The sequence below is a fragment of the Rosa chinensis genome, chromosome 1 (genome assembly GCF_002994745.2).
Source record: "Rosa chinensis cultivar Old Blush chromosome 1, RchiOBHm-V2, whole genome shotgun sequence".
Taxonomy (NCBI): domain Eukaryota; kingdom Viridiplantae; phylum Streptophyta; class Magnoliopsida; order Rosales; family Rosaceae; genus Rosa; species Rosa chinensis.
Window position 1 is genome coordinate 50,591,140 of NC_037088.1, and position 25,040 is coordinate 50,616,179.

The following is a 25,040-nucleotide window of genomic DNA, read 5'->3' on the forward strand; positions in this document are numbered from 1 at the left end:
TACTAGTGGCCCATAGGTTGGGTACTGTTTGTATCTTTTTCCCTAAAAAAAATAGAGAATTTTATTTTTTTTGGTCAATGAGGGTAAAATAGTCATTTTATTGTAGAAGGACTGCCACTTCAGCAAGATAACGGAGTTTTTAACGGAAAGTTGACTGCAAGGACCAATTAGGTGAAATTGAAGAGTTCAGGGAGTTTTTAGGTGAAATTGAAATGTCAGGGACTGAAACGTCGAAACCTTCTAAGTATAGGGAGTAAACAGTATTTTGTCCATTTTAAAATATAAGGGTATTATTGAAACATTGCTCTTTGTTTTATTTCCTTTCCTGAACCAACCAAACACTGGAAGGGAAATCAAATTGTCTTTCTTGAATGTTTTCCTTACTTTACCAAACACCAGAAAGTAAACTTGATAGGAATTTTAATTTCCCATCTCCATAGGAAAGACAAGGGAATTGATTTCCGTTCTGTGAACCAAACGAGGCCTTACTAGAAAGAGGAGCCAGTTACTTCTAGAGTCTTTTCAAATAAAGAAAAATCGTTAATTTTAAGAAGGGTATAAAAACGCAATATCTCAAATTTTTTTATTCATTCATAAAAATTAAGGAACAAAAAAATCGAACTCTCACTACCGTAAATGTAGGAATACGTTATCTTCTCACTGAAACTGAAGTCTTTTACAATTTTTAAAAGATTAACTAATTTGCTAACAATTAAACCATTAAAAAAAAAAAAAATCTATACCTTCTCATCCAATCAATGATTAGACCACAATGGCCATCCAATGAGCCTTTTCCACAAATCTAATCGAAGGCCAATATGGTCAAATAAAAAATTAGACCGTTGGGCAATAGGTTTTTCTATTACCAGACGCGAAACTTGGTTAGCATGGCATTCCAAAAACAGCGTTTCAGTTAAGGAAGATCTTAGGCGCGCGGGTAAAAGGTGCAATTGGTTTCAGTATTCAGTCTCAATGCCCCAATCCTCTCTGTCTGTCCCTCATAACAACCATGACAATAACTAAAGCTCAATTCTTAAAACTGGGATGATGCACAAGCAAAAAACTTAGAAGAAGGAACAATAAAAGGCAAGGCCCTTCTTCTCTAAATTCCCTGGAAAATTCTTGGACGCATCAACAGGGCCTTTTTTACAAAGGTAATGTTACAGAATTGATGTTGCTTTTGATGGTTTTGTTTCATTTCTGGGATTTTTTTGTCAAGGGGCGCTTTTGGTTTTGGTGTTTGGTTGATTGGTGGTGGTTGGTTTGATAATGTCAGAAATAGGGATACCCCATTTGGGATTTTGCAAAAAGTTTTAATTTTCTTTCTCTGAATTTGGGTTGAATTTGTGTGGTGATATATTTTGATTTGTTTGGATTAATGTGTAGAAGAGGAATTGGAATAGGGTCTTACAAGATGACAATGGAATTAAGAAAGTGATATATGATCTAGGAGGTTTCCGAATAATACAAAAAGAAATAGGAGGGGGCAATGTAAGATCAAATATGGACATAACACATATCATCATAAAGTAATTGATGATTAGCTTAATATCAATCCTAGTTTAACATGGATACAAACAGTAAATCAATACTTGTAACTTAATGAAGCAGTGTATCTATTCATTAAGGTAAGTAATTCTATTCTTAGTCTGCAAGAAAGATTACAATGAAGTGTTACATTAAGAATCTAACTAGGAAACCTAAACCGATATGGATAGCTTTAATGGGAAGCTTCTTGAGGGTTAAGTCTCCTATATATACAGATGAATTGGTCCCTGATTACTACCGACGTTTTGCATATTGTTCTGTCCATTGAGAAGCAAGTTGGTAAGTAACAGAAGGCTATATTCAGTGTTCGTGTTTGCAGTTGCATAAGATGGAATCCATGCCAGTAATTGCTGAAGGTAAGCCTTAATCCCTTTTATGATTGTGTGCATATGTTGTGAGCATGTATATGGTTATTTTAACAATTGGTATCAGAGCCAGGCTCACAAGTATCAAAATCGTTTTAGGGTTTTGCAAAACAAACACAAAAAAAAAAAAAAAAAAAAAAAGGGGTTTTTGCTTTACGAACCAAGTCACTGATCAGGTAACTGACCATGTAACTGGTCATGTAACTGATCAAGGTAAGTTACTTAAGTCAATTGCTGCATCTGGTTAAATATCAAGTTCACGCTTCCGCTGTGATTTTTAGCAGCAAATTGGGGAAAAAGCAAAAAACAGGTTTTTTCTGTGAAATTGATTTCGATTCATAGCATGATAATTGAATTTTGATTGTGCTCAAGAACACTAGTTGCATTCCCGGCGTGCGTTAGGTTAGAGTAGATGGTGACCGGATGAAATTTACAATTTCTTGATTGTTCTGTGGTTTCTTGGAATCGAAACAATTTTGATTGTGCTTGAATATGCATGATGAATTGATTGATGATATGGTATTGTATCTGTGATTGTGTAAAAATTGCATGAAGAACAAAAATCTCCCAGATTTTGTTTACACATTATTAAAATTGACAGATACGAGAGCTTAATTTTCTTACAAGGATGAATCTGGGTAGAATATAAAGTTAAAAGCTCATGGGTTTTGTGGTTTTCTGTTGGCATAAGTGATTATGATGCACAAAGCATTCTTCATTGATGTTGGCAGAAAACGATGATCAGGTAACTGACCAACTAGTCAGGTCACTGACCAAGTAACTGGTCGGGTCACTGACCAAGTAACTGGTCAGGTCACTGACCATGTAACTGGCCAGGTCACTGACCATGTAACTGGCCAGGTCACTGACCATGTAACTGGCCAGGTCACTGACCATGTAACTGGCCAGGTCACTGACCATGTAACTGGCCAGGTCACTGACCATGTAACTGGCCAAGTCACTGACCAAGTAACTGGTCAGGTAACTAATCAAGTAACTGATCGAATAACAAAACTGAAATTGTGTTTTGTGTTTTAAAACTATGCTTCAGTTTTATCTTCCAAAGAAGTGGTCAAGTATGGTTTTAGAATACAAAACAGCAATATGCGTGCTTGATGAAAATAAATACGGATACTTAGAAATTTTTCTTCTGTCTAAAGATGTGGATAAATTTCTTTGGATAACTTGTTTTCATTGAACATGGTATATTGATAAAGAACTCCAGGATGTTATGCTTCTGCTCAAAAGTGTTGCTTAACATTATTTTTGGTTATGGACTGATATGAATGCAAGTATGGATTGTTTAGGTTTTCTGTATGTTCTTGTTTTGGTTGCTTAAAGCTAAATAAAACACAGAAAACTTAAAGTTATTTTCTTTACAAATTGAGAACTCACACGAATTTTTGTTTTGCTCCTTAGGTAACTCTTACATGAACTTGAACAGTGTCTTGATGCTAACTGGAACCAACTATAGAGCTTGGCTAGATTCTGTAGAGAACTATATGGGAATGCATGAGAACATAGACTATTGCTTCACTGAGGATAAACCTGAAGAGTTAACTGAAAAGAGCACTAAGAAGGAAACTGATCTTTACAAGAAGTGGCATAGATCCAATAGAATGGCTAAGAACCTCATTCGTACCTCTATGTCCAAGACTGTCAGAGGAAGTATAGAAGAACCTGAGCTAGCATCAGATTTTTTGGAACTCATAGGTGCTAAGTTTAAAGAAAGTGAAAAGGCAGAAGCTGCTAGGCTAACCAAGGAGTTTCATGATTTGAAGTACATGGGTTCAGGGGGAGTTAGAGAGCATATTATGAAGATGATCAATATAAATGGCAGACTCAGGGAGCTCTTGATGGGGGTTAGGGATGAGCAGGTAGTGCATTATGCACTACATTCCTTGCCTAACAGTTTTAGTCATCTTAGGACCAGTTACAACTCTCAAAAGGGAAACTGGACTCTAGATGAACTTATATCCATCTGTGTGGATGAAGAATCTAGGATCAAGGAAGAAAAGGAACCTGCTACAACCATTAACCTCATTGAGAAGCCTAAAAGGAAAAAGCCCCAAAATAAGCTCAAGCCTATCAAAGCCATAACTAAGAGTTCAACAGCTGCAGTGGCCAAGGAAAATAGGCCATTTAGGTTCAAGTGCTACTTTTGCAAAAGAGTAGGACACATGAAAAAGGACTGCACTGGCTATAAAAATTGGTTAGCCAAAAAGGGTAAGATTTTTTCTAATACAGTTTTTTCTTTAGAAATTAATCTTATAAATGTTGAACCACAGTCTTGGTGGATAGATTCAGGCTCACCTATTCATATTACTAATTCTTTGCAGGGATTCATAAGGAGGAGAATCCCAAAAAGTGATGAAGTGAACCTGTGTGTAGGCAATGGCATGAGAGTGGCAGTCAAGGCTATTGGAACCTTAAAGCTCGATTTAGGATTAGGAAAATTGTTAGTTTTGGACAATGTTTTTTATGTACCTTCCATGAGAAGGAATTTGGTTTCGGTTTCTCTTTTAGTAAAATCTGGTTGTAGACTTGTTATGGATAGTAATGGAATTCTTATTTCTAAAAATTCTGTTCAAATTGGTTCTGGTGTTATTATGAATGATTATTTACAGTTAAATTGTTCAATGGCTCAACAAGAAATTTTACTTGTTGAAAATAACACAAACAGTACTAACACTTTAATAGGTGTTAAAAGAACCAAACTAAATGAAAAGTCTGCATTTTTATGGCATAGAAGACTCGGCCATGTTTCAAAAGAGAGACTGAAAATTTTGGTGAAAAACAACATCCTAAATGAACTTGATTTTTCTGATCTAACAGACTGTGTTGAATGCTTTAAGGGAAAAATAACTAATACTAGAAAGAAGACTGCATATAGAAGCCAAAATTTATTAGAACTCATACACACTGATATATGTGGACCATTTAGGCATCAAACTATCTGTGGGAATGTGTATTTTATCACATTCATTGATGACTTTTCTAGATACAGTTATATTTATCTACTTTCAGAAAAGGCACAAGCATTGAAAGCCTTTCAAATCTTTAAGTCTGAGGTAGAAAATCAACTAGAAAAGAAAATCAAAACAGTAAGGTCAGATAGAGGGGGAGAGTTCTATGGAAAGTACACTGAATCCGGCCAACAAAAGGGTCCATTTGCCTTGTTTTTGCAAGACAATGGAATTAAAGCTCAATACACAACACCCTATAATCCACAACAGAATGGTGTCGCAGAGAGAAAGAATAGGACTCTTTTGAACATGGTTAGATGCATGATGTGTACAACTGGTTTGCCTAAATTTCTGTGGGGTGAGGCTTTAAAAACTGCAAATTATATTTGCAATAGAACACCTAGCAAAGCCATAGAAAATACTGCTTTTGAGCTTTGGTGTGGCAGGAAACCTAGTCTTCATCACTGTCATGTTTGGGGATGTCATGCAGAAGCTAGGATTTATAATCCAAGCTTGAATAAACTTGACCCCAAAACTGTTAGTTGCTATTTTGTAGGTTATCCAGATAAATCTAAAGGCTATAAGTTATATTCTGCTCATCATTCACCTAGAATTTTTGAAACACATCAAGTAAAGTTTCTAAGTGAAAAAGTTCACAATACAAACCTTGAGGATTTAACCTCAGTTTTTGAGGAAATTGTGTCAGATGAGAATTTAAGTGTAGCATTGCCTTTAGAACAAGATGTAACTGATCATGTCACTGGTCACGTAACTGACTATGTCACTGACCAAGTAACTGTCCCTGGTCGAGTAACTGGTCAAGTGACTGACCATGTCACTGACCAAGTAACTGTCCCTGGTCGAGTAACTGACCAAGTCACTGACCATGTAACTGTACCTGATCAAGTCACTGCCCATGTCACTGCCCAGGTCACTGACCATGTAACTGTACCTGATCAAGTCACTGCCCATGTCACTGCCCATGTCACTGACCATGTAACTACCCAAGTAACTGTACCTGGTCAAGTCACTGCCCATGTCACTGACCAAGTAACTGACCACGTAACTGGTCAAGTAACTGAACCTCAAAATCCTCCAGTAGCTCAACCTAGAAGATCACAGAGAGCAAGAAAACCAACTTATGGGGGGGAAGAGAGTGACTACATTGTTTATCTACAAGAAGCAGAAATTGAAATGGACTGTGCAGAGGACAATGATCCAACTACATTTAATCAGGCCATTGAAAGTAATGAATCTCATCAATGGCAGCAAGCAATGGAAGCAGAAATTAATTCCATGAGTCAAAATGCAGTTTGGGAATTAGTTGAACCTGACCCCAACCAGAAGCCTATAGGTTGTAAATGGGTTTTCAAAATCAAAAGAGATGCAAATGGCAATGTAGAGAGACATAAAGCAAGATTAGTTGCCAAAGGTTTTACACAGAAGGAGGGCATTGATTTTACTGAGACTTTTTCTCCAGTTTCTACAAAAGACTCGTTTAGGATAATCATGGCTTTAGTGGCTCATTTTGATATGGAGCTGCACCAGATGGATGTTAAAACAGCTTTCTTGAATGGCGAACTAGATGAAGTGATTTATATGAGGCAGCCAGAAGGGTTTGTACAAGCTGGAAGTGAAAACTTAGTGTGTAAGTTAAGAAAATCAATTTATGGCCTAAAACAAGCTTCTAGACAGTGGTACAAGAAATTTGATTCTGTGATTTCTACTTTTGGATTTACAGAAAATCTTGTTGATGAGTGTGTTTATTTGAAGACTGTTGGGAACAATTTTATTTTTCTGGTACTCTATGTGGATGATATACTTTTGGCTAGCAGTAACATTAAATTGCTTAAAGATACCAAGAGTTTTCTGTCAAGGAATTTTGACATGAAAGACTTAGGAGAAGCATCCTATGTACTAGGTATTGAGATTAAAAGAGATAGGGCACAGAGACTACTTGGTTTGTCTCAACAGAATTATGTTACCAAAATTTTAAAGAGATTTGGTATGGAGAAGTGTGCAGCTGGAGAAGTTCCCATGTCCAAAGGAGATAAGTTAACCAAGAAGCAAAGTCCCAATAGTGATGTTGAGAAAGAAAATATGGAGTCAAAGCCTTATGCCAGACTTGTAGGAAGTCTCATGTATGCACAAGTCTGCACTAGGCCGGATTTGTCTTTTGCAGTAGGGATTTTGTCTAGATTCCAATCTAATCCAGGCCATGAACATTGGGTAGCTGGGAAGAAAGTGTTGAGATACCTGCAGAGAACTAAAAGCCACATGCTAGTTTATAGGCAAGTGGAGGATCTGAAACTCATTGGATTCTCAGACTCGGATTTTGCAGGGAATTATCCAGACTCCAAGAAGTCCACTTGTGGATATGTGTTCATGCTTGCAGGAGGTGCTATTGCTTGGAAAACCATGAAACAAACACTTGTTTCAACTTCTACTATGCAAGCCGAATTTATTGCAGTATATGAAACTGTGTGTGAAGGACTTTGGATTAGGAATTTTCTCATGCAGACCAAAGTATTGAGTCACATTGTGGCTGGAACACTTGTGATTTATTGTGACAATGAGGCTGCAGTTTTCTTTAGCAAGAACAGTAAAAGGTCAAATAATTCCAAGCATATTGATCTAAAGTATTACAGTGTTAGAGAAAGAGTAAAGCATGGTGAAATAGCTGTTTTGAGTATTGACACAAATTCACAGCTAGCAGATCCTTTCACCAAGGCATTGTCAGTAGCAGCATTCCAGAAACATACAGCAAGCATTGGAATTTTAGCTAATTTAGATGCTTAGATCAGTAGAGAGTTAGTCCAGTTGGAGCATTTAAAATTCTAAGGTTTTTTGAGTTCTTGTGTTTTAGTTGTGATCTTTTTATTTTTGTTTATCACAACTTATTTGTAATGACAGTTTTGATTATCAATAAAATTTTGAGGTATTTCCAGTTATGATTTTGCTGCAGCTTTATTGTTTTGTTTTGGAATTTATCATCTTGTTTTGAATATCATACTTGCTATCAGATGGCTTAAATCATGTATAGCATGATGCTAAGGTTCAAGCAATAATTTTAAGCCATCAGTGTTCAGTAAATTTGCTTGAGTTTCTGGTTTTAGAAACATAAAGTAGGACCTAATATATGTTTACTTGTTGATACACATTAACATATATTGTATCACTTCTGGTTTGACATATGTGGATTGCAGGAGCTTGTGTTTGTGGTTTTGAAACTCTGCATTTTTGTTAAAATGTATACTGTTTCTTGCTCTGCATAAGTAACTGTGATCTGACCATGTTGGAATGGATTTTCGATTTAAGTTTGTTATCTGGCGCGCACTTCAGTAAGTTAAGTAGGTTTTGATGTTCTCTGGTGCAAATCATCGAGCATGATATGTGTGAGTCCAAGGGGGAGATTGTAAGATCAAATATGGACATAACACATATCATCATAAAGTAATTGATGATTAGCTTAATATCAATCCTAGTTTAACATGGATACAAACAGTAAATCAATACTTGTAACTTAATGAAGCAGTGTATCTATTCATTAAGGTAAGTAATTCTATTCTTAGTCTGCAAGAAAGATTACAATGAAGTGTTACATTAAGAATCTAACTAGGAAACCTAAACCGATATGGATAGCTTTAATGGGAAGCTTCTTGAGGGTTAAGTCTCCTATATATACAGATGAATTGGTCCCTGATTACTACCGACGTTTTGCATATTGTTCTGTCCATTGAGAAGCAAGTTGGTAAGTAACAGAAGGCTATATTCAGTGTTCGTGTTTGCAGTTGCATAAGATGGAATCCATGCCAGTAATTGCTGAAGGTAAGCCTTAATCCCTTTTATGATTGTGTGCATATGTTGTGAGCATGTATATGGTTATTTTAACAGGCAAGTCAGCTGCTTGATCATATATGGTACTCTTTGTCAATGTGGATAAGGCTCAATTTGTTCCTGCAGGGTTAGCAATTGAATTGAAAGGTTAGGATCTTGATTAGTCTTTGTGGACCAACAGAACTAGCGACCTCTGAGGGCCTGATCGTTAACCCTCATATCGTATGTCATTTAAATAAACATCACGGTCACGGATAAGATCTATATGAAACAAAATCAAATCATGTTCATTGCAGAAATGTAATGAATGAAGTATACGATGTTTACTGCAGTACATTTAATGTGAAAGAACAACATATCAAAGGAACAATTGCATGATGTACGCATAAGTAAAATAATCAGTTTTGTTGTAACATGTGAAACTTGTAGCTAACAAAAGGGCTGCACTGCCTACTATGCAATGCTGATCCAATATAGACATTTTGCAGGGAAATTACATGGAGATTCTGAAGGAGGAGCTTTCACCGGCTGACTTTAAGGCTACTAAAAGTAACCGAATCAGATATTCTAGAAATGACTTTAGACAGCTTCCTTATTTCGCAACTGACTTTGAATGGAAAGATTATAGCCCTGCAGTTTTCAGGTTTCTGCTTAATTTCTTTGAAATGTATTTGCATGTCAAATTTGATTTCATGTGTTATGTTTCGTTGTCATTTTGGGCAAATGATTGAGTGTACTTCTGATTATGAATATGCAAGAGTAATGATATTTTAATGAATTGAAGCTTAGGGAAGTTACTCAAGTCCCAAACTAGGGTGGATATATGTATGAATTCAACCTTAGATGTTGCTAAGTTCAACGCTGACGAATAGCTTATTTCTGGCCCATTGGAGAAAGAATTGATCAAATAGAATAGTTAAACCAGACAGGGTACAGAAAGTCATTTTTGGGTTTAAATTTGATAGTTGTTGGGTCAATAGAGATGCATATTGAATAACTAATTGAAACAAAAGCTAATCATGGTTAGTGCATTATTATATACAGTTATAATGCTTCATTTATGTATACATCCATATTTGTGTGTGTTGCTATCTTTCAAAATTGCAAAAGCTGTAACGAGCAGATTTTTGACAGACGTATACTGGAGCTTGACAGTATTGAATATTCCGATTACCAGTTGTCAGTATGTGGAGATGAGACTCTAAAGGAGGTTACGCTTTCGGGGAAACTTGGTATGGTGTTTTTATTGTCCAACGACAAACGGTTTATTCTCAAAACCCTGCGCAAATCTGAGGTGAAGGTAATATATGAATCTCGAGTGACATTTTACTCTTTAATGGCTGAGAAGTTACTGTCCATAATATTGATTATTCTCACTTTTATGGATACCAATGTGTTTTTCTATAAATGATTCGTGTAAGTTGAGAAATTGTTTCTGCTACTTTATTCCTGAAAGGGTCCTTTTTCTCTACTTTGCTTTCTCTCCCATATTTTTCTTCTTGTTTCATTGGATGCCACCTGAACTCATACACTGTCCAATATTTTTGTCTTCTAGGAGATTGAATACTGGTTTTTGAAGTTCTAATATAAAGTTAATCAACACAGATATTTTCCCTTTGCATCTATATCTTGATCACTATTCTGAGAAATTCACTGTTTAACATTTCATATAGATCTACCTAGAGATGCTTCCCAACTACTACGATCATCTTATGAAGTATGGATCCTCACTACTAGCCAAACTGTATGGACTTCATGTTGTCAGGCCAGCAGGAGGTGTTAAGGTATGATGTTAATTCTCAGTACTTTAACATTGAAGTTTTCTTATAAATACAATAGCAGTGGATCAACATAGCGAAAAGATTATACAACCAACTAATACATGTGGAAATTCTATGTGTATTGTTGTCTATGAGGGTCTTGGGTTTATTATTGTTAATCCAATGTAGGGATTTCATAGCATGCAAGGTAGCTTAGAAGGGTGGACGTATCATTCAAGTAGTTTAGCTACATTAATATGGGTGTTCTGAAGGAGCTATACTCTGAAACTGTCTACCTCCAAAGACACATTATCCTTACAGAATATTTCTATAATTAGCATCAACATTTTCATGCTCCTCTGATCATCAATAGTTACTTTCAATGAGCAGGTTTACTTTGTTGTTTTTGGAAACGTAATCCCGTCAGATATTTGCATATTTGAGCATTATGACCTCAAAGGCTCTTCAAAAGGTCGAGCAGAGAACAAAGTCATTATTCAGGAGAGACCCGTACATAAGGATATGGATTTTGATTTTAGCTTTTACCTGGATCCATTGGTTCGAGACCGGCTCTTAGCGTAAGTTCCTTGCTCTGTTTATCATTTCTCTGAACATCTTCCTGTAAGGAAACTTTTAGAAATTTAGTTCGAATTTCATACATGTTAGTAAATAATGTGATCACTTACTTTCAGTAGCTGAATTATGATACTTTGGCTCTCTGTATGCACTTCTGTTGCTCCAAAACCTCAGTTCTTTTTTTTTTTTTTAAGAAACCATACTATGATTTTTATTTAGCAGTGGACCACAAAAATGTTCTTGCCAAGGTAATTTCTAATGGATAAAAAGGGAAACTACATGTGTTTGAAGAGTGAATTCACTAAATAAAAAAGTACTGTTTCGAAGTAAATACCTATACATGACTGATTTGATGGACTTCATCAGTGGTATCGTCTAGAGAAATTCGATCGAATAGCTTATCATGTAAAAAGTGGCTGATTAATCTTAGAAGACGATATTCAAAAAGGTGCATAAATGCTTTTTGTTCCTGATATATGAATCCCTTTTTCATTCCTCATCAGCTTCTTTCTTGTTTTTCGTTTTATAGGCAAATCAAGACTGACTGTGAGTTTTTGGAATCTGAAGGCGTCATGGATTATAGTTTGTTTCTTGCTATACAAATGGAATCTCCACATCAAGGTGGTTCTCAAGATCCCTTTTCACTTCCTGGGTGTTTTATTTTTTTTTGGACACACTTCCTGAGTGTTAACCTAATAACCTTCATGCAATTCATAGTCTTTTCTAGCACAAAAATTTATACAGATAAAGGAAAATCCATATAAAGAATACAGTACCCGTACATTTCATCATTTGTGTAGATAAACTAGTAATTTTTTATTAGAAGTGTATTTTTCTCTTCCTGTTCTTTTTGTTGTGTCAAGAACAGTGTTAGGAAAGAAATGTGGACTTTCTCAGTTGAACATATAGATAATTCTCCTTGTTGGTTCTCCTGTTTTCAACATATGGTACATAATAAGCAACAATAATCTACTGCTAGATATCTTATATTGTTCATAAATCAGGTATTTGTCTCGTACAATTTGTTCGAAGGTATCCAGCTGTCAAAATTTTCATTTAATTCAATTACTGTATTTCTTTTGTAAGTCTTTTTCTTCCTTCCTTGTGGCCTTGATTGCTAAGTTCAATACGAAAGAATGTTTAGATTTCATGCTGTTTCGAATTTCCATATGCAACTCTCTCTCTCTCTCTCAGGTCTTCCCAGTTATACTAGGAAATATATAAACCTCCATTTATTTTCTTGGTAGTTTCAGTTGATAAAAGAACTTCCAGAAGGACTGATAAAGAGATAATAGATGATACTTCAGAGGGAAGTGATGAAAGCTCAGAGTTAACTCTTGCTGATATTTGCGACCTACTTGACAGGTAGATTGTCTGTATTGTCTTTCTTCCTCAAGGCACTTGGGAACTCTTTGTCTTCCATGGTTTAAATGAACACATGGTTAGTAATTTGAAGCTGTCATAAATGAAGTATATTTTCTTCCTAACTCAGTTGCTGATATGCCCTTACTTGTCACCTTTACACATGACAAACCTATGCTGAGTTTGGGATAGTTTTGCTGATAATCAGTAGTGATTTCAACATTTCTAGAGCGAAATTCATACCATCTTACATATTTTATAGGAACAATGAAGAGACTTGTAATAACAAATTCATAGATAGATTTAGTCCAAAAATAAAATAAAATTACACAAATAGATGTTTAACGAAAATCATCAACAGCTCATTATCCTTTTATTGCAGGCCTGGTTTTAGATTTGGTGCAAGCCTGCCAGCACGTGCTGTCCGGGCCTTCAAGAAAGAAATGGGAAGTTCGAGATCAAATAGGTCCAGAAATTCCAGAGCACAGTCATCAGCACAGGAATGCTTCAATGTTCTTTTATTCTTTGGAATAGTAGATATTTGTCAGAATTACAATATGAGAAAACGCCTTGAGCATGCTTGCAAGTCCATTAAATATGACTCAAAGTCCATTGCAACTGTGAACCCCAAAGCTTATTCTTCTCGCTTTCAAGAGTTTATGAGCGAAGTGTTTCTACCAGAAGTGTCGGACGACTTTTCTGATAGCCGGTACATTCTTGCTCTACCTATTAGTTTTTATCTGTAATTGCTTCAATTAGGGGATTACAACTGCTACATTACCAAATTTAGTCACCAAGTTCATCTAATGGTAGGCAAGTATTTCATTTATTTAAGTTTGGACCTGCTATGGTCCTGATTTATTTATTTTCACAAGAGTAGATACTCACATGTATTAAACACATTATTTGGTGAGTAATTTTGGGGAGCCTACTTCATTTTGAGCTTCACATTGGTTATGATCTTCACATGAATTCAACTGTGTAGCTATGAAGGGTTTCTAAATGCATTTTGTTTGAACTCTTAATATGAATTTTGACAGGGTCTCAGGCGCATCATCATCTAACAGGGTCTCAGCCGCATCATCATCGAAGATTTCTGTTAGATGACCGTTTTAGACAATTTGGTGAAGTGGATTAAGACCAAATACTCGTACAATCATGTGACGCTATCTCATGATTGGACTATAGTAGAGCTTGCTGCATTATTACGATTGAGTAGTGACTGTAATATTTGTAAAGAAAAGAAATCAAGACAGGTACCAAGAGGTATGGACATGCCATGAAATGGCAAGTTCATATGCTAGACTATTGCTGCTGCTGTCAATTTCACTATGATCATAAACTCTCATGAAAATCTGCATGTAATGTTGTTTGTTGTAGAGTTCTGAAGTACGGAAATCAGAATTTTCGACTTCCAGTCTTCTGTGAATATATTTATAGTTTTTTTTTTTTTTTTGAAAGGTGAATATATTTATAATGATAAATAAATGATCTGTTTGATTTACAGGAGAATTAATATTTATAGTTCTAACCATGCATGGGGCAAAACCTTGTATCCAACGTCTTCAGTAGTTCACAACCTTTCTGTACAATAATTTTGGAATCACACTAGCACATTTCAATATTTCAACTCCCCTTGTAATTTAATTCTTGTTGGTGCTGAAGTTTCATACAAAACATAATCAACTACCGAGGGCTAATAATTCTAGTACTCCTCTCAACTCTGAAGATTCTAGTTCTGGACCAGAAGATAAAGCATACCCCTACTAGTTGCATTTGACAAAGGTGTTGCATTTAGTTCTTTTGATTTCTTGTGTTGAAATCAAAGAGGTTCTATTTCCAAGTCCTGGTCGACCCTCTCATGCTCTTAAATGAGGTATAGAAACTAGATTAGGCATCAAGAATTGAGGGGTAGCCACTTATTACATGGTTTTTATCAGATCACGTTCCATTTTAATCAAGATATACAGGCATGCCATAGAAAAAGCTAATTGCTCGTATGCCAGAGATTCTTGCTATAGATTTCATACTGATAATAAATTCTCACGGAAAGTAGGGTAACCAGACTTGTTGATTTTCCTTCATCTTATCTGAATGTTTATACTTAGAGGTGTTTGATTTACATGTGAGCAGAACATTTCAAGTTAAATATCGTTATACGAATAAAACCCTAAACTAAGACTGGGACTACTTTGCTTTATCTGATATCTGGCAACTCTTCTTTATCTCATGATTCACATTTGCCTTGTTACTGGGGAATTGAGTAGCTAACATGAAACTTGTACCAGAAGAGGGCTGATGAAAGGGCAAGGCACAATTTACAAAGACTTGGAATGAAAGTACCATGTTACTATGTTAGGCTCCCTAATCATTGCCCATGTTGAATAAGAAAAACAATGGGGTGTTCTAGATGTTCATCAAAAGAAAGACCTGGACCATGTTTTCTGTCAAAAACTAAACCACACCAGTGGTCCAGTTATGATTTATGTGGTCCTTCATTCTTTCATGAAATTCATATGGCAAGTTGTTCATGTAAAGGAGAAGTAAACATCTTGTATTCAATGTTGGGAACTTGCTTCATTTCCTGCTACTCTTGCAGCATGGTTTTGTGACTAACATTATTAATATGAGTGAAAACTAGGTACGCCAGCTGCTGCGGTGATCTTGGTTTGTTCATTTCGGAAATGTAATGCTAATCACACCCTAAAAAACCTCGGTTTAGTAGGGCTCCCCGTCAACAGTAGGTGATGGCTAAGTCTCAAATTTGCTCCATTAAACTCTCCACAATGACTTCTTGCAGTTGGGTCAATTTCCAAGTTAATTGGGAAACCTACTCTAGATTGGTCTTTTTGCAACTAGATTTGAAATCTGGATACTGGATGAAAAGAACATAGAAGATCTTTTAATCCTAAAGCAAACCACATCTGAGATGACAAATATTACTTATTGCCAGCTGCACACAAAAAGCAGAGAGACAACTACATGGCATAAAGAAAAATATGAACCTAGCTAGCTATGTTTATAAAATGCATGATAGGCTGAGGACCACAATAATGGATCTTGTTCTTACTGTCCTGGTGGACCAACACTGCCAAGTTTTGGCTTCAACTGTGGATTTGCTCAGCTCCAGACTGAATTAAGTGAGCTTCAACAACCAAGTTGACCTATGATGCCAACCTCACTCCGAATTGTGCATGGGAATTGATTGTGATTATGTTGTTCGGTTAATGTTCTGGGAGACCATTATGCTCATCTTACCAAGTTTTTTTTTTTTTTGAGAATTTGGTGATCAAAATTCATGTCGGAAACACATTCAAGATGGTTAAGTCGAGAATATAATTGTGCAAACATTGGGGACCAAAAGAAAGTTAGCCCCAGATTGCGATGTTTTGGACAAAAAGCATCCAATGATATCATTGGAAGTGTTTTGAGTGGTTTAGAATGGATTAGAACAACAAGGTGATATTTTCTACAGAATCGAGCAGATCAAATACAACAACATTAAGAGCATTTAGCGGGAATTTCTAGTAAGTCGAACAAAGTTTTTGGAGATGAAACTCACTCGCTATATACAAGATGCTCATGTGATAAACAATATCATGCAACACAGGGACCAAAAACCACACGAATAGTTTTCCTACTCTGCCGATGAGGTGTTATGCTACTTGGATTTCTTTGTCGACTATATATATTCTAAGCTAGCTAGGATGCAGGGCATAGGCACACCAGCAAAGCAAGAGGAGGGCCATTGTGTTGAATTATTGAATGCACATCTTGTCATTTCTCTCTCTAAGAATCCAATATAATCTATCATTTCATCTTACCATGTGAGTGAAAAAGTGAAAATTGAAACATGGGACTAGCATATCATTGTAACCTTTCTAGCCTTTGTCCTTTGGTTTTAGCTTCAGAATAAGGTCCACAAAAATATCATATGCATAAAGAAATTAGTGTGGTAACATTGAGATTCTGTGATGTTTTGACAACATCAAACTTTCCAAAAGAAAGAATATGGTTCTATCTATTTATCTCTCATCTGCATTTCTCTTTTGTTGCAAGTTGCAACTGATCGACCAAGCTCTAATTTCCAGACAGTCAATTCTATAAAACTCAAATCAAAGAAAATACATGGTTACTCTAGAATTACATAAAGTTGTTAATTTATAATTAAACTAGGGCAGTGCTTATGTAAATGGTAACATTTTAAAGGAAGAAAATTTGACCTCATTTTCTTCTCAACATATATTGTTCTTCACCATGACATTTAGTAATGTTCACCATCACATGAACTTTTAACATTGTTAAATTTAAGGAAGAAAAGCATCAAATCCAGTTTTGCTTTTACAGTTTCACTCCAGCAGAGAAAGAAGGTAAAAAAAAACTGTCCCTATTTGATGTCCCAATCTCATTGCTAGCGCTGAGGTGGCAAAACCTGGGTAAATAGGGGGAAAGGGGACAATGAAACAAAAAACAAAAAATCTCACATAGAGAATAGAGAGATTCACAAATTGTAGGACAAAGCTGAGACTGAGAGAGAGAAAGAAGAGACCACCCCCAAGACTGTAGCTTTTTCAAGAAAATGAAGAAACAAAACATGGGTTTTGAGTTTGAGTTTGAGGGAGAGTAGCACCCACATATTGAATTGAAATTTCAGAGAGAGAGAGAGAGAGATGGAGAGAGAAGAAAAGGGCGGTGCGAAAAGTGAAAGAAAAAAGCGAGGGTTGATGGTGAAAAAGGTGAAACGCGGTGTATTAGTAGGCAAGAGAGGAGGGCTTTGTACTACGCCACCGCCCATTTGGAGGCTCGAGTTCTATTCTGAGCCTCACACCAACAAACCCAACTCAGAATTTCTCAACCTTAAAACCTCAACCCCATCAATCTCTGCTAGAAACCTCTGTGCTAGTCTCTGGGAAATTGAGTCTTACCAGAACCCACTTCCCCAAATGAGCAGAGCAGGAGCTAGACTTGCCCACAAGCACAGGAAGAACAATGGGGTTGAGCTTGACACTCCCACTAGGGACCCTCATGATCAGGTATACCAAATTTGTAATGTGAGTGTTTGATTTTGAGTTTGTGGGTGTTTTTCTTTATTTGGGGTTTGTCTAGTATGTAGTAGTGCGTTTGTTACATGTAAAGTGTTTGGCTTTTGTTGGGTTATACTTGTTTTGTGATAATTGTTATGAACCCTGATATAGAAATGGCATGTGTCTTCAAAGTTTAGCTTGTTTAGAATTACTTGCTATATACTGTCAGTCAGGTTGCTACATTCGCTGTACTTTGGTCAATTACCTAAATTACTTTCACTACTTGTAGTTTACTTTTGATTCTGTAAGTTCTGAACTTCTTGAACCATCAAGGTTTGTATCAGTTATTACCTTCAGCAATTTTTGGTTGTATATTTGTTTTCCGGGGCTTATCATGATACTACCTGGTGTTTGGATGAGGAAATTAAATTTTTCTTCTTGGTGCAACTAGATTTTTTTTTTTTTTTTCAAGTGGTTGCTTTGTTTAGTTTAACCGTCATGGTTAATATGTTAAGCATAGAACTATCTTGATGGAACGATGAAGCAGCATTAGCAATAGAGGAATGTTGTAATGTTCAGAAGAATGAGTAGGCTTTGTGTAGGACATGAGAGTTGTGCTGTGATTTTCGCTGCTTTGAAGTTTCGAAACTTCAAGCTGGCTATCTGTGTTTGTGTGTATTTATTTAGTTGTTGATTCTTTCCCCTTTGTCTCATTCCAGCCAGCAAGTGCAAGCAGTTTGAGGAAGCTTGTATCCACATCGCTGATACAGCACCATCAAGCAGTTGAGAGCAATGGTTATGCTCTACAGCCCCTATCTCCTTCTAGTTGTGGTAGCTCAATGGAGGTGAGTAATTATGTCTCTTTATTCATCTGAAAGTTATTTTTATTTTTTGTTTTTGCTTGAAGATGTTATATATAACTAGAAAGGTAATATAATATGAGCTCACTGAATATTATAACTGAACAAAGCAAGACAATGAGGATATGAGTTCAGTAATATAATAACTAAAGAAATAGCAATGAGGATTGATAGCTGAGTTTCAAACTCCTCGAATGTAGTCAAAATTCAGGAGGGTTTGTCTTGTAAAGTCCACAAGTGTTTGCCATCAAGCAGTTGAGAGCAATGGATATGTAGATAACTATTATAAAGATACAGAGCTCTAGTTAGAATGTAACTGTGTGCTAAAAGAATTCAGGGAAAAGTATAGGAGTGTTTCAGATCTAGAATTATAGATAGGAGTCATATGACAGAATGTTGAAGTATAAGATTAAAACATAATGCCATCTTAGTACGATTGAAGTGCTTATTTGATACTTTGAGAATGAGAAGAAAAGAACATCACTTTGGTGATATTGACATGTTGTAAGGATAGCTAATAAAGGAAGAAAATTGCAATGCGTGACAAAGATTTCTGTTTGAACTTACATAGACTCAGAAGCTAATTTACCCAATATCTGCGTTTGGTGGATTGAAATCTCAGATACCCTTTCATCTTTGTAGGTCGCACCATATAAGGGAAGGAAGGGTGAGTCAAGTTGCGGTCTTAAAACATCCACAGAATTACTTAAAGTACTCAATCGTATCTGGAGTCTTGAAGAACAACATGCATCTAATATATCATTGGTAAAAGCACTGAAAATGGAACTGCATCATTCTCAAGCTATAATTAAAGAGTTGGTGCATGAAAAGCAATGGGATAGGCAAGAAATGGATGACTTGATGAAGCAAGTTTCAGACCAAAGTCGAAACAAAGCTGCTGTTCAGTTGGTCAGCGATGAGCTAGAAGGTGAAAGGAAGTTGAGAAAGCATTCAGAAAGCCTGCATCGCAAGCTAGCTCGAGAGCTTTCTGAAGTGAAATCCGCTTTCTCCAATGCTTTGAGAGAGCTTGAAAGGGAGAGCAAAGCACGTATCCTATTGGAAAACTTGTGCGATGAGTTTTCCAAGGGAATAAGAGAGTATGAGCAAGAGGTGCGATCTCTGAAGCACAATCCTGAGAAGGATCAGAGTGGTTTGGCCAGCTCTGAAAGATTAATTCTCCATATTTCAGAAGCATGGCTTGATGAACGGATGCAAATGAAGATAGCTGAAGCTCAGAATAATCTTGGAGAGAAGAATACAATTGTGGACAAGTTAGGTTTTGATATAGAGACTTTTCTTCAAGCTAAACGATCTGTTGACTCGAAGATAAATATTGAGTTATCCCAAAAGCAGCTCAAGGGAAACTGCTCACGCCGACATTCATTAGAGTCCTTTCCATTGAATGAGGCTGTAAGCGCACCAGGAAATGCTGCTGAAGAATCTACTGATAGTGATTCACACTATTCACCGGCAGTCAGGAGTGCTAGTGGAAAACAAATCACACGAAGCTCCAGACAACAGAAAAATAATGATGCAGAAAGACAATATGGAGGAATAGAGAAATCGAATTCCATGAAGAAAAAGGCAGAGGAGCACATTAAGGGAAATATCTTGTCTGGTTTGCAAGGCCAGTTTAAACAACACATGGCGAGAACCATGTCCTGTCATGGAAACAGGACCCTGGCTGCAGATAGGGAAGATGGCAAGCTGGGAGAAGAGAATCCCGCTATGGTTGACAATCTTGAAGATTCTGTATACTCTGATGCAATCAGAGAAGGTCTTCACGAAATACAAAGCAAAAGGGTTGAGGCTCATGGATTAAAATCCAATCATCCTGACAGTAACTGCAGGGTGAAAACTTGTATCCAATCTGTGTTTACAGGTAATGCTAGTCCAGTTCAGGGATGGAAGTCTAATTTAACAGCCCCAGATTTTGGAAAATCTGAATCTTCTTTGGATTGGCCCCCAGACCTTGATGAAAATACCTTGATGGCAAAATTACTTGAAGCAAGGTTAGAAGCAAAACAATCGCGCACCAGAAGTTCAAAAGGGCCTTTGTAGTCTGATGAGACTTGTAGATCTGCTCATAGTAAGCTTCTCATCGAGAACAGCTGATCCTTGGCTTGAGGTCTGGATCTTTGTAAACTCCGATTCTAGTTCAATGTCTAAAACAAAATGCAGAACAATTTTGTTTTCCCTAGTAATTTTAGAGTTACACTTGTACATGAGAATTGTTTTGTATTTACCTTGTTCATATTACCTTAGCTTCGAAAAAATGGTTCTTTTAGAAGGGTTCAATTTTTCAGCCATGGATATTGGAACGAGGTTTTCAGCCATGGATGTTGGAAGTTTGGAACGAGGTGGAGCCTAATTCTGTACTGTTCCTTGTTGCACTCTCAATGACACATTTCATTTTCTAATCTCTTCAAATGAAAAAAAAATTAAAAAAATTTAGGTTTGCTCAATTACTTTTGACCATATAGGCATATAGCTAAAGAACTATACTTTAATTCACCAAATGGGACTTGATCTCTGAGAATTTAAAACTCAAAAGCAATACCAGATTCTGACGAGTTTCTGACTATCAACATTAGCCTCCCATTCCCAATTAAGTTCATTGAAGATTTGAAGTGTTAAAGACTGTTACCTAAATAAACCATACATTGAAAAGATTTATTAGATTATTGCCATTCACATGGGAAATGTCCCATTACCCACCATCAGATTAAAAAATGGTGTTCAAGTTATTAAATATGTGACCCAAAATTTTCTGGTATACTTGGTGGTGACTGGTGAGTGTGACAGGACTACCTGTAAGCAGAATTTCTTCTCCCATATGACTGGCTTATATTGCCAACAATAACAAAGTTAAATTGATTGTGGCTTATAAAACTATAATTATGTTGCCTACTATGTTTTGTCTGTTAAAAGTTGGTGATTGCTGATGAAATTATCTCTTTTTCATTACCCAGTAGGCAAACTGTGCATATAAAGAACACAATAATTGTGCGGGACTGCGGGATGATGTTCAACGCAAAGTTTAACGAAGTATATGGTCTTTCTTATATCAAATGTAGTGGACCACTATGGAAAAAGCAACTACATAGGAATCTTTGTTTTGATGGATCGAAGCATGAAGCTAATTTCGTCTCAAATTTTTTTTTTCCCTTTCTCAGTAATTAAGAGATGCTTATGATAGAAATTAGAGCATGCATGTAAATTGCAATAAGCCAATAATAGAACCACTCGATGGCCTCCATTGCTCCCATGATGCTAAGTTAGCGTCCAACTAAAGGTAGAGAATCAATTAATTTGGAAAATCGAATACAACTTAGCTAGAAGATGCTTAATTAGCTAAACAATTTACAATATTATAGCATTATCTAGCTTTTTTTTTTTTTTTTTCGAAAGAGGACCAGTACGGCTGCCCTTAAGCCTTGATCATTAATGAAACTGCAGAATACATTGGGGGGGGACATGAAACCTGAACCCCAAATTACAATAAGCTATATAGAGAACTACTCGAGATAATAACAAGAGTCTCAACAAAAAGTATGTATTCTATCATACACCAATTAGCGAAGAGTGCACTTCTGGCTACTCTATTCGCTTTACAGAGGTGGTGACATATCAGAAAGTAAAAGCTTACTTGAAGCCATAATATACTAATAAGATCAACTTTCCTATTATGTTGCCACCGGAATACGCGTCCGGTGACACTTAATTTCATCCTGCCACTAAGAGGTTGCGACCATTTAGTAACTCGCCGCCTAACTAGAGCAGACAAGACACACAAGGTGTGCCTACCGTGACAGAGCCCACGTTGCCCTACCGTGACACGATAGGGACTTATTGCTAGTATAAAGTCACGTCTAATTAAAATGACAAAACAACATAAATAAAAAGTAAAATACTTAATCCATATAGAAAATAAAAATTCAGCCCACTATAAGAGGCCCAATAGAATAGGGCAAGCCCAAAAAGCCCACAAACTCAGCCAATTTGCCGCTCAGATCGGAATTCCCCCACCATTGCTGCCGGGATGCACCTCAGCCTCCAGCGGATTACGTCGCCTCACATGGAAAAACCATGCATGATTTGCCACTACACCAAACAAATAAGTGAAATAGTAATTCGCCTCATCCAAAAGATGTTCGTCCAATGCAAAGCTATCCTTCTCTCTATGCAAGGCAGACATTGCAACTTGCCAACTTGAGCTACAATTGTCATTGCCAAAAAAAAAGGAGATCCCATACTCAAGGTTCTAAAAAACGCTAGGCATTAGTCGGGCGGTGATCCAGGGACTAGCGCCTAGGGGACTAGGCGGTTTAAAAAAAAAATAAATAAATAAATTATTTTTATGACATATAATAATATAAATAACAATATTTAAAGTCTAAAAATTAATTATAAATATAAAAATAGTCAAAATATAGAATAAATTAGGGTTTCCGACTACTTAGGCTCCGCCTAGAACCGTCTAGCCCGCCTAGTAGCCCAGAGCCTAAGGGAAACGCCTATGCCAAAATCGGAGCGGTTCCTTGCCGCCTAGCGCCTAGGCCGTTTTTTAAAACATTGCCCATATTATAGAAGTACAAACCAACATCGAAATGTAACTTGGTTTAATTCGACATACGTATGCTTTAGGAGAAAGAAACCAATCAAGAAAAAGCGAGGGCTTTTGAATCCACAAATTGATCCATTTCCATCTCTCAAAATTGCAGCAGCGCACCACCGGCCAAACTCCTCTGATTTAGGCGATTTTATATATTAAAGACTATGCTTATGGGCAGTGTTCTATATTACTCCATCTCTCAAAATTGCAGCAACGCACTACCGGCCAACTACTAATTGTTAGAAGCTAAACACCGTTTAGTGTAGAACTGATTCTTCAACAAAGTTGATAAGAAAATTTCTTTCAACTTGTAATAAAAAGAAATATTGCTAGCATTCCTCAAAATAGCAAAAATCATTTCTTTCAGAAAAGCAATATTATAGTTGATTATGAAAAATATCTACCAATGATCAAGGCGGCACATAAAGCACACTTCAAATTTTAGAGCCTCTGATAATAAAGGCGCCACATAATGCACCACTTGGCTATGTATGATTATATATTAGTTATAACAACTAATGTTAACCTAGTTTGAAAAGTTACAATAAAGATGCTCAACAGTTACTGATTAACGGAATTAAAGATTCTCAATCAGCAATTAATAATGATATATTGAGCACAAAGGACTGTGAGAGACAAATGCATCTCAACCACATACATTAATATATAAAAGCAGAAATTATAACAACTTAAAACTGTGCATTTATTTTCAGCCATCGGATTCACTTGTCCCTCACAGTTCCTTAAAAACTATCCCTTAGGTGAGCAGGCCTATATAGAGCAACTCCAACAGCTTCCCTATAATTTCTGTATAATAGGGAAGCACAAGTCTTAAGTTTTAGCATTTTTTTCTTCTCCAACTCTAACAGATTCCCTATTTTACAGAAATCTCTAAAATCTTCATATTCTTCCTTAAAATTTTAGAGATTGCTGTAAATATAGGGAATTTGGTTTTCTCTTTCCTCACTTTCCCTAAAATAGAGAAAGTTATAGGGAATCTGTTGGAGCAAAATAGACTCATTTTTCCCCAAAGTAGGGAATCTGTATAATAGGGAAGCAAAATTAAATCTTTAGCATCTTTATCTTCTCGAACTCCAATAGATTCCCTATTTTACAACAATCTCTAAAATGTCCATATTCTTCCTTAAAATTTTAGAGATTGCTGTAAATATAGGGAATTTGGTTTTCTCTTTCCTCATTTTCCCTAAAATAGAGAAAATTCTAGTGAATCTGTTGGAGCAAAAGAGGATATTTTTTTCCCTAAAGTGGAGAAAAATCAAAATATGGGGAAGCTGTTGGAGTTGCTCGATATAGTGCAACGTATCACCAATTCTTGGAAAGGAAAAAAAAAACCCATAATCAGATTTTTTTCATTATTATTATATCTTGGAAACTTAATGGCTCTGATTTCATCAAACCCAAGTCATAACCAGGCTAGCCTATATAAGAATCCCTCAACTCTGCTCATTCTCACAACAATTATTTCCTTCTTCCTTCATATGCATGTTTCTGGTACTTGTTCTGTGTATATATGAGTGTTCCTTAATTAGGGTATTAGGTTTTGGATCCAAATGGGGCTCCTCTTCTCTCCAACTCTGAAAGGAGGTGATGGCTGACGACGGCTGCTTCCTCATGAATACCTCTGGGGGTGCGCACGATACCAATGAGTGTGCGCATACTAAGGGTTTGCATGAGGTAGGAGACGAGGTTGCCTTGATCTTTTTGGTATTGGAGTGAAGGGAGCTTCAAATGGTCTGCATTCTCTAATTTCTGAAGTTGTCCCATTGTGATCAAAATTTGTACTAAACGAAGGAAAACTGCAAAACTACACACTCTGATCAAATTTATCAATGCCCTAAATCTGTAATTCTGTAAATGGCTCCACTACCGTATTGGCTTCCCAGTCAACTACGTTCTTATCTTTATCTTTCTGCTTCGTCAATCTAGAATGCCTCCTTTTACATTTATATATAGTTGCATGACGTATATATATAGGGCCTCCTTTTCTGTATTTAATTTTTTTATTCTCCACTAAGAGTTAATTGTGAGATCTTGATTAATTACAACACAGCAAAGCCAGTTGGTGCACGTCTACACGAAGCTGCGACTATCAGAGACTCCGATGGT

General features: G+C 36.4%; 2 protein-coding genes across 4 annotated transcripts; both read left to right on the plus strand.

The window, feature by feature from the left end:
• Nucleotides 1-956: 956 nt before the first annotated feature.
• On the plus strand, nucleotides 957-13,846 carry LOC112169131 (phosphatidylinositol 4-phosphate 5-kinase 10). Of its 3 annotated transcripts, none has more exons than XM_040509086.1 (9): nucleotides 957-1,154; nucleotides 9,194-9,359; nucleotides 9,851-10,016; nucleotides 10,390-10,500; nucleotides 10,867-11,054; nucleotides 11,582-11,673; nucleotides 12,300-12,417; nucleotides 12,797-13,123; nucleotides 13,455-13,846. In XM_040509086.1, exons 2-9 carry the CDS (start codon nucleotides 9,214-9,216, stop codon nucleotides 13,519-13,521), a joined length of 1,215 nt encoding a protein of 404 aa, XP_040365020.1. In that variant the 5' UTR covers nucleotides 957-1,154; nucleotides 9,194-9,213; the 3' UTR covers nucleotides 13,522-13,846. The 3 variants fall into 3 exon arrangements, with proteins under 3 accessions (XP_040365020.1, XP_040364780.1, XP_040365205.1); XM_040508846.1 differs by having other exon boundaries at nucleotides 9,205-9,359; XM_040509271.1 differs by having other exon boundaries at nucleotides 9,205-9,359; nucleotides 12,306-12,417.
• Nucleotides 13,847-16,903: 3,057 nt separating this feature from the next.
• LOC112182221 (uncharacterized protein At5g41620) lies at nucleotides 16,904-20,603 on the plus strand. Its single transcript, XM_024320668.2, has 3 exons — nucleotides 16,904-17,447; nucleotides 18,158-18,283; nucleotides 18,941-20,603. Exons 1-3 carry the CDS (start codon nucleotides 17,085-17,087, stop codon nucleotides 20,357-20,359), a joined length of 1,908 nt encoding a protein of 635 aa, XP_024176436.1. The 5' UTR covers nucleotides 16,904-17,084; the 3' UTR covers nucleotides 20,360-20,603.
• Nucleotides 20,604-25,040: the final 4,437 nt, after the last annotated feature.